We start from the raw sequence: 10428 nt of genomic DNA on the forward strand, positions 1-10428 counted from the left end.
TTTTATATATTATATACAAAAATGCATATTTTTTGTATATATATACATTATATATTTTTATATACAAAAATTATATAAATTTTATACACTTTTTCGGCTACCAAATGTAAATAGTTTCTGGAGCGGGCTAAAAGTGATAATACCCAAAAAAAAAAAAAAAAAAAAAAGGTTTTAGAAAAAGTCAAACAGATCACTTTATAAGTACCATTAAAAAAGATTACAGCTATATGTATCATGCTGAGCCCGTGCAGCACGGGCATACCCTACCTAGTATTTGCTAAATGATGACATTACTTCACTTGTTCAATGACCGCTGCTGCAATTTTTGCGATTGCGAACGTTTTTAGTCTATACTTTTACTCCATACGTTACAAAGAAATCCTTATAGAGAACTGAACCAGAACAAAATTAACCTTGTGCCTAGTTTGTATAAAGGAACATGCATATTAACGTAAAACAATGCCAATGTTGATGAAAATCAAAAGAAAACAAAGGGAATTAAATGCAAAGCCAGAAAAAAGCAAATTATTCTGTCAAACTAGAAGAAATGATGAAATGCAACGTGTTAAATTAAACACCTAAGAAATCACTAGTAGAATATTTCAGTTCCCTGGAATTGGGAATTAGCCTCACAATGCACAAAACAAATCCTGCAAGAAAAATGTTTCTTTCTCAACTCCATCAGGCTTCAAATCAATGTTTTGCATCTTCTTCTTCACAGAACTTGGAGTACTGGTCATGGTCCATCAAGGATTTGAGCTCGTCGTTATTGTTCATCTCCACCTTTATGATCCATCCATCTTGATACGGGCTTTCATTAACCTAAAATTTTGGAAGAATATTGTCATTTTAAATGATGAGAAAGAACTAGAAAATGAAAAGATAACACGAGAAAACCAACATCATGCTATCTGGTGTTAAAAAAAGAGAACACTTGAACTAGTAAAATATTCAGCAAGTAATCCCACGGAGTACAAGAAATTAGCCTCGAGATGTGATATTTAATCAGCTAAGTCTCACCAATCAATTTTGTTGTCTCCAGATTCGGTGAGGAAGTTACACATTCTTCTTTCTTTTTTTTCCTCTTTTCTGTGATATTATTAGTGAACAAACAAACTTTGCGCACCTCAACTAATCCACCGCGCAGGCAGATTGTCCAACCGACAAGCGCATATTGCCAAGGTTTCCCATCAAGGATGTAGCAGATAGGGTCGAACTAAGTGTTGTAGCTATGATATGTACCTGCAATCTCCAGGTATTATTGTCATCCCTCAACCATTTCACCATCTCTTGGGGACAAGAAAGCTACACGTTCTTAGATAAACAAAATCCAAGTAAACAATCTATATCCTATCTCTCCCGTTAAAAGCTAAGTTGCTCGGACTCGGGAGCGAGTGTCCGGTATGGGTGTGGATCTAGAGGTTAGGTCCTTCGTGATCTAAATTTTAAGATTCAGGAGTACGGATCCAGGTACGGATCCTGGAGTAGGGATTCAACTAAAAATAATTCATTAAATATCAAGTTATAAACACATACCTAAATTATGAGACATTATCTGAAAAACTTAAGTGGTGACTAAATCCGAGAAGGAGATAAAAGGAAAAGGACTGGCATAGAAGTTTCTACATACAAGGTATTTTATTTCTTCAATTTCACCCTACCTTTTGTTTTGATTCCAGAAATCGTTGTATTTGTCTCAAATTTTTCCGTTGATTTTCGTTAAAGTACCCAAAATCGATTGACTACATCTAGTACGGATCCCATATCCATGTTATGTCGACACGGGTGTGGCACCGACAGTGAAGAGTCTAAGCAACTTAGGTTAAAAGGACACCTTCGTCTGACATCCCTTTTTTTGGGATAACGTGGTGTCCGGGCTAGCTTGCGCGCTTCTCGACTATCCCTAGCACAGGTACCGGCTAACTCTACCCAACAAGGCTTAGGCAGCAGATGGGAGAAAGGACCTTCGTATGGCATCCCCTTTTAAAAGTTGAATAATCACAGACAACAGAATCCCATCACTTCTGCTTACCGTGATGCAAAAACAAGCTTCACTCTAAGATCAATACAAGGACACAGTGCTAACAAGAGTATCTCAAACCAACTGAAACTTTACACGAAAAGGATGAAGCCTACAAAGAGTTGTCTATTATCTGTTGTCTGCTTAGGGATGCATGATGATGAGTTTTAGAAATTATAATGCAAGAAATAAAAGGTTGTTACTGGTAGGGCTTTTTCATGATCTATCCATGAACCTGATTCCTTGACAAACAATATTTTTCCGTCCTCCCACACTTCCTACCTCCTAGTGCTTTCAAGTTTCATCGGCATCAAAACAGAAGATAATTAAAATTGCACTGAATAATCTAGCAAGTAACAATTGGTCCGGAGACTTGAGGTCCTGTGTGAATCAGGCAGAAAAATAAGTTTAAAACTAAGCTAAAGAAGGCAACGATAGCTTCAAAACCTCATGGGACAGTTGTAAAAGTTATTTGTTTGCTAAAGAATCTGCTCGACAATTTCACAACAGATTCAAGCTAACTCAGATATACCACTAGCTTATGATATTTTTCCTGATAATGATAATTATGAGTTGATCCAACTCTCATATTTTTAGAAATGCAAATATCCTGTAGTTTTACCAAAATTCTGCAAGGTAGTGTTTGACGAATCTCTAAACATCAACAATTAATCCATATGGATTTCGGATACCTATGACAGCTAATTTTGCACAAAAGCAAGCATTGTCAATAGGTAATCGAGCAACCAAAGCAGTATGGGAGTTCTTTGAGTGGGTTGAGAAAAGATAAACAAAGTTCATGAAGTTTTACACAAATGCCTTGAGAAAGGTCTTAAAGAGTCAATAGTGAATCTACATAAACTGGTGACCGTGACCTTTATAGACTTTGTAAGGGAGCTATTTTTTGCATAGCAAGCATTGTGATTCTGAAGTCCACAAAAGAGAGCTGTTTTCTTTCTTCTTCTTCCTTTTTCTTTTTTTTTTTTTTTTTTTGGGGGGGGGGGGGGGGGGGGGATTATATTTATAGGAACGCATAACAGAACTGTTTATAGCACCATTACTTTAACATATTCACCAAATCATCATATCCAAAACTCAGAATGACCTTCTGGATTAATGACAGTACATTTGTTTGAAGATAAATACACTTGGTTTCAGCTGTTGGGTATGTGTAAATAGTTCTTCCAATTTACTAGCTTGAAGCATATGCCGTAGATTAAACACCAAAAAATCCACTCAATTTGCAAGAATGTCCGGTTGAAGTATTCAGCATTTTACTTCAACCTCTAAGGCTATACCTCAACATCAACAACAACTATGCCTCAGTCCCAAATAAGTCGGATTCGGCTATATGAATCCTTATTGAACATGTTTCTCTATTTAAAAATTCAGCCAATATTATACAAAACAAAAATACAAATAAAAAGCACTAGAAATTCTCTATATTTTCTACTAAAAGCTACACCTCAATGAAAGAAAATAATCTAGAGAACTCGGAAACTCACCAGATCAGGAGTGTTGTTGAGCTTCTCGTTAACTTCGACCACCTTTCCTGAAACTGGAGAATTGATATCGCTGGTGGCCTTGACACTTTCAACAGCGCCAAAACTGCCAGATTGAGTAACAAAAGCCCCCACTTCGGGTAATTCAACATACACAACATCACCCAAATGATCCTGAGCATGATCTGTGATGCCTATTGTGGCAGAGCTACCATCAACTTTGACCCATTCATGAGAGTCTGCATACTTCAAATCCTTGACAACTGCAAAGGAATTTGAACCCAAACAGTCAATACGCTGACGGATCATATTCAAACATTAGTACATTACTTAATCTTTTTCCATTCCCTCCCTTTTCTGCTTTTCCCTTTCCTTTCTTTAACAAGTTTTTTCTTCTTTGTTCTCTTTATCAGTAGAAAAAGAGAGAGCGGTTTTATCAAATGGGGTCATTAAACATTGTCTGCCAGTTCACCCCCTTTTGCAGGAGGAGGCATTATTTCTTGCACCCACTACCAACCCTTCTGAGTTTTATATTACATACTTTTCTATGTTCACATGGTCCAAGAAATAAACACCTCCCATAATATACCATTAAGTCAAAGGGACCAGACATATCATGGTAGAAACCAATTATCACATGGAATTCCATCTAAAAATTTAGCATACGAGTGAACAAAATCGACAAAACCAATTGATATAAGGAAATCCAATATGATCACTCCAAACTATATCACCATTCAGAGTATAACATAATTCAAATTTTTAATTGGTACGATTCTTTTATCTGTATTCATTTTTAACTGAAGGACTATGGTACCTGATTTCCATTAAATTCATTTTCCAAGAAGCTTTGTCATCACCAAGGTTCCTGGGTGAAGGATACTCTTGGTTATGAATTGAACGTACCCTCCAGCTCAAGCATGATACCTCAATCAAACATGACGAGGGTTTATGAAGAGTTGTACATCTTTTGGCAGTGATTAACTCAATGGAAAAAATCGTATAGCACCACGCTTAAATCCTGCTAACTATACCCAGATAATACACCCAAGCAAACTCAGTTAAAGGAGTTCCATATTCTTTGCATTTATCCATATGAAAACATATGGTAATGCATTGATAAAATGCCTTTGTATTTGAAGCTTTTAGATAGAAGATATGAGAAAAAACAATTAAATTTAGAGAAGTCCTAGCTATAGAAAAGGATAACAACTAACATATACCATAATTCTTCATTTAGGCATACTAATAGACACTGCTTTAGAACTTCTCTTTGATTTGGTAGAATTTAAAGGGAAGATCTTATTTGAAAACACCGAAAATTGAACAAAAGAAGAAGAATTGCTATAAGTTACTAATCTGATCTAACAAGTTATACTCTCGTTCTCCATTAGTGAATCCTTTAAAACAAATGCAAAATTTCAGAGGTCCACCACTAAAATTTGGAAACTGTCAATGCTGAGATATATATTCATTGCCATTTTCCAGTACTACATCAAAGTAATGAACATCAAATGCAAATAACATTCCATTTCATTATTAATCTCGATGATAACTGATCCCACAACCAAGGGAGTGGCCTAGTGGTCAATGGAGTAGGCAAAAATCACTAGGTGTTTTCTTCCCGTTTACCTAAGCTTTGGTGGACAGAGTTATCCGATACATGTACTGGTCGGAGGTAACAGGTATATCATGGAATAGCTGAGGTACGCCAAAGTTGGCCCGGACACCACCATTATCCCACCAAAAAAAGAAATATTGATCCAGCATATACAGATCTCACATAGAGTATAACACATTTTTAACAAAATAGATAAAGCAAATAACAGTAACATCATTTGCCCTTCAACACGATCTTGATAATATTCACATGACAAAGGTGACAGATTGTAAAATCAAGAAAACATTAAGAAAAAAAAAAATTCCTAATACTTCTATTGATCCAAATAGACAAAATAAGCACAACCAATTTCCAAAAATCGGATCTTTAATCGACGGGATGACAGATCAAGAAAAATCTTGTAAAACAAATTCATGATTCACATTCATACAACCCAAAACAAAACAAGAGAAAACATGATAAAAATGTTATATATATAAACGTGAATCTATGTCCATATATATTACCAGTAGCAAATGCTCTGTGAAACGTTGATACCCTGAGGTATGAAGCAGCCCTTGAAGCCCCCAACTTGGTAGCCATCTTTTAAAGTACTCAAAGCAGTGCTCCTCTCTGTAAGTGCGGCACACACACTCTCTCTTTTGCTAGGCTAAAAGCTTTAAAAAATTATGCAAAAAGCTGGAAGCTATAAATAGTTATTAATGATTAAATAAATAAATAATCAGGGAGAAAATTTGGCAATTGGCAGAGGAGTTGGTGGATCGATGTGTCACTAGAACCAATATGGAGAAGTTGGAGTGTTGTAACCTTTTTCTGGCAGGTCATTCCATGTGGAGTGTCTCATGGTAGCTTCCTGTTTCCTAGCCTTGACTTTTGACTTTTTCTTTTGTCACTTCATTAGTAATTGACGTAGGAAAAAAAAAAGAGATGTAATTGATTCAAGCAACTAATTTGTGATTGAGATATAATTGGTCAATTATTTTGTAGAAAAATAAAAAAATAAAATAAGGAAGTAACAATATATAACGATAAATTTATTTTTCTCAAAAGAGACTTATTTGCATGCACTTACCAAAATTGTCCTTACATTTAAAATATGATAAGGAAGTACGAGAAACTAGTATGTACCAACTTTTTGAAAAGAATTTATTCTTATAAAGTTTTCAGTTTTACGATAGACCTTTACAACTTGTTTGGATAGTTGTCATGTATCATTTCACAATGTATCGTATAATATTGTATTGTATTGTACTGTATCGTTTTGATATAGACAATATTTGAATAAATTGTATTGTTTGTCGTCATTTTATGATGTCATGCACCAATAATATGAAGAATAAACTTGCAATATTATTAAGAAAAAAGTAAGGTACGAGGTAATATTATTATATAAAAGGCAGGGTAAAGGATAATATAGGATTATTTAATAATAAAAAAGGGCAAGATTAGAGAAAAAATAAGGAAACGACGTAACCACACCAAATCGGTCATTCCATAAATTGGCACTTTTCGTCGTTACGTAACCACGGATTTAAACGATACGATACAATAAAATTTAAGTAACAATCAAAATAAATATTGTAGTTAAAGTAACAATATGATACAATATTGTATGGGATAAAATTGATTAGCAACAGGTGAATGAATGACGAGATGACACGTGGATCTGGAGACATGTAAGAGATGAGTCAGTGAATAGTTAACACCGGATAAAATATGTGATCGGTGCTGAATAAATTTCGAAGGCATGGGAACCGAGAACGAAGATTTGAAAGGAAAAAACAGCATTCAATGACCAACCGTTACAAAGAATCTTTGTATTCATGATATGTTGTTATGCAGCCATCAAAAGGGGTTTTGTTCTAATTAAAGAAGAGCTTGATTTGGGGATCTTGTCTCCCTGAATAGAGCTATAAATAGGAAAATTTGTATCTATAGTTGGACACGAAAAATCATATATACTCAAAAGGATATAATTTGATCTTACTATATCAAATTACTCTCTTTCTTTATGTTCTTAATATTGCTCTTATTATTGCTTCCGGAGAAGCTACGTCTACAGCTACGCTTGTATTTTTCTTCAAGTTATTTCAGTAATATTACTTTTGTTCTTATTTTCTTATATTCTTGGATCAAATTAATTCACGTATCTATAAACCACGGTACAAATTCAACTGTACTGTTTTACGGGTAAACAGTTTGGCGCCCATCGTAGGGAATAGACAATTGTGTAATTACCTTGATCCATTTATCTATTACTATTGAAGTTTGATTTTTTTTTAATAAAAGAACAATAAGATATGATAGCTAACGATGTGAACAATTCTTACAATGTTGAAACACACAACGAGCATGAGGATATGTTCCAACGTGATGATTCAACCAGTATAACTCACAACAAAGGAGATGAAACAACTCCGGTTCATGGAGAAAAAAATCCTCGGCATGTGAGAAAGCCAACTCCTGACGATATGGATGATGAACGAGTGGTTGAGATGGTTAAAATTTTGAGGGAGCAACAAAGGAAAATTATAAATCACCTCTCAAGATAAGACCGGGTGATGACGGAATTCAAGTAGGTGCTTACAAAAAGATCAAAGAGCGGAAAGTGATTGATTTCATATAGGATAACATCATTTGTCGGTTTGGAATACCAAAAAAAAATTACTTGTGACAATGGGCCGCAATTTATAGGTTCCAAAGTCACAAAGTTTTTGGAAGGATTAAAGATCAAATAGATTACATCTTCTCCATACCATCTAAGTGCTAACGGACAAGCGGAGTCAACCAACAAGGTAATAATTCAAAATCTCAAAAATAAGTTAGAAGATGCTAATAGTAATTGGCCGGATGAGCTACCAAGTGTGTTATGGGCATATCGAACAACGACGAAGTTGAACACGGGTGAAACTTCATTTTTACTTGTGTACAGTGCGGAAACTTTGATCCCGATAGAGATTGGAGAACCGACCATAAGGTACTCCCGGGCAAACGAGGAGGCAAATAATGAAGTTGGTTAAGTTGGATTTTCTTGAGAAGCATCAAAACTTAGCATATGTAAGGATGGTAGCACAAAAGCAAAGGATGGAAAGATATTATAACCGCAGAGCAAATCTTAGTAATTTCAAAGTTGAAGATTTAGTTTTGAGAAAAGTAACTCAAAATACCCGAGAATTTAATGTCGGGAAGCTGGGACTAACGCCGGAAGGACCTTACTGAATTTCAGCTATAACCGGTAAAAGTTCATATCAATTGAAAAATCAAGATGGAGTTAAATTGCCAAGCAATTAGAATGTGACTCGCCTCAAAAGGTATTAGTGCTGAAGATCCTTATTGATACTGAAAGTATGTGCTGCACTCTTTTTTCCTTTGTCCCAATTGAATTTTTCTGGCAAGATTTTTAATGAGGCAGCAATGTAAAGCATACTACGAAGAAAGGGTCATCGACGATAGCAAGATCTCCTGTGTTCGAATTATTATACTTAGCATCCAAATGATGGGGAAAACTATTGCATATTAGAGCACTAAAAGTGTAACAAAGATCAAGGACTAACAGAATCGGATGTTATGTCTTATCAGGACCGGGGACTGCATGATCAGCCCCGTAGAAATAAGTTGTACGAGTTAGCCACATGTATTGACAGCTTTATTTACTTAAGCAACTGAATGTTTATGTGAATGTACTTTTAAAGATGGAAGGAATAAATCAAGTCCTTTTATTTTTATCTTATTTCTTGTCCAAATGATATGTTAAATTATTTTATGTTTGATAGTTAATTAAACTTCAAATGCTTGTGCCAGAATGAACAGGAGACGTCCTCTTCAAGAGCACCGTAAACATAAGGTCTCTCTCTTATGAAACCCTCACAGTTAAAGGGTAGATTCCGGAAGTATGAATGCCCGGGATTAAAGTTATCGGATGTAAAAAGAATTCTCGAGCTTTTTTAGTTAAATAAAAAAGAATATTTCTTGCACAATACTTAAGCAAAAACTTTCTTTCATTACTTAAATTGCCAAACTCAATAAAGAAGTTTTGGCATAGTTACAAAGAAAAAGTAAAAATATATACATCAATTATTTTTACATGCGGAGCCCAAAGGAAGATAATTGTCTTCGGTTTCTTTTGAAGGTGAAGGTTGTTCCGCATCAAGTTCAAGTCCATCATCCTTATTTTTTCTTCTTCTTCAGGTTACTCTTCGATTTTTGAATACTCGAAGCTGGTGTTCAAAGAGCTTGAAGCAATGGGCCGAGCAGGAATGTTGTCGAGAACAGTTGTCTCCAATCCACGAGCTTTAGCAATGCAATTATCTATGTTTGCAATTCCCTCTTTGGCCTCCTCCAAAGTCTTCCTCCTCATATGATAAATTGCATATGTTTTCTCAAGGAGGAAAAAGTCTTCTTGATCTTAGAGTCAAGCTCGGAGCCTCTCAATTTTGGATTTCAACTAATCATTTTCAACCTTCACAATGCCATAGGTTCGGTAAATGTCCGTATTAAATAGAGGAAGTTTTCTTGGATATAAGATGTCGGTATAGAAGAGAGCTTTTCTTTACAAGTCATTATACATGTGTTCATATTTTGTGTCAAGGCTCGGGCCAACTACATGAGCATGGTTCATTTTGACCATTTGGCTATTACAACTTTTCCTATTGGAACCCTGTTGTTACGAAATAACTTTCTTGCATCAGAACTTGATATATTTGAGGGCTAATGCCCCCCTAGTATTCGAGGTTGATTATGAAGAAGCCTTGGGTACTGTTGAATTGCCCTCAGGTAGCACATGGTTGTTGCCTCGTTAAAAACCTCGCCGGGAAAACCCATTTGGGATAAAAGCCGATCTAAGGGGAAAAAGAGTGCAATGCGTACTTTAAAACCTGAGGTCTCGACGTCTTTGGTCGAACTCCTGCAATGGGTTAGCTTCGAATATGTATATATGGGTGAAAGGAAAGAGAGTATCATACCTTAAAAATAATATCGTTTGAGGAGTGATATGTTCCAATTGTTCGATAATGGTTTGCCATCTGTCGTTCCGAGTTTATAAGATCCCTTTCCGACTATATCGAGGACCTGATAGGGTCCTTCCTAATTTGGGCTGAGCTTCCCTTCATTAGGATCTCGAGTATTGATGGTGACCTTCCTTAGGACTAAGTTCCCGATCTTGAAGTCGCGGAGGTTGGTTCTTCTATTGTAGTACCTTTCGATTCGTTGTTTTTGTGCAACCATTCAAACGAGTGCCACTTCTCGTTTTTCACCTAATAATTTGAGGCTAGTGTTTATTGCCTCAT

General features: G+C 35.6%; 1 protein-coding gene across 1 annotated transcript; it reads right to left on the bottom strand.

The window, feature by feature from the left end:
• Nucleotides 1-424: 424 nt before the first annotated feature.
• Nucleotides 425-5928, bottom strand: LOC104090387 (glycine cleavage system H protein 2, mitochondrial-like). The gene is made up of 3 exons (XM_070196241.1): nt 5650-5928; nt 3526-3785; nt 425-822 (listed from the first exon to the last, which is right to left on the bottom strand). The coding sequence occupies exons 1-3, from the start codon at nt 5723-5725 to the stop codon at nt 694-696; spliced, it is 465 nt and encodes a 154-aa protein (XP_070052342.1). The 5' UTR covers nt 5726-5928; the 3' UTR covers nt 425-693.
• Nucleotides 5929-10428: the final 4500 nt, after the last annotated feature.

Source organism: Nicotiana tomentosiformis, chromosome 2 (genome assembly GCF_000390325.3).
Source record: "Nicotiana tomentosiformis chromosome 2, ASM39032v3, whole genome shotgun sequence".
Taxonomy (NCBI): Eukaryota; Viridiplantae; Streptophyta; class Magnoliopsida; order Solanales; family Solanaceae; genus Nicotiana; species Nicotiana tomentosiformis.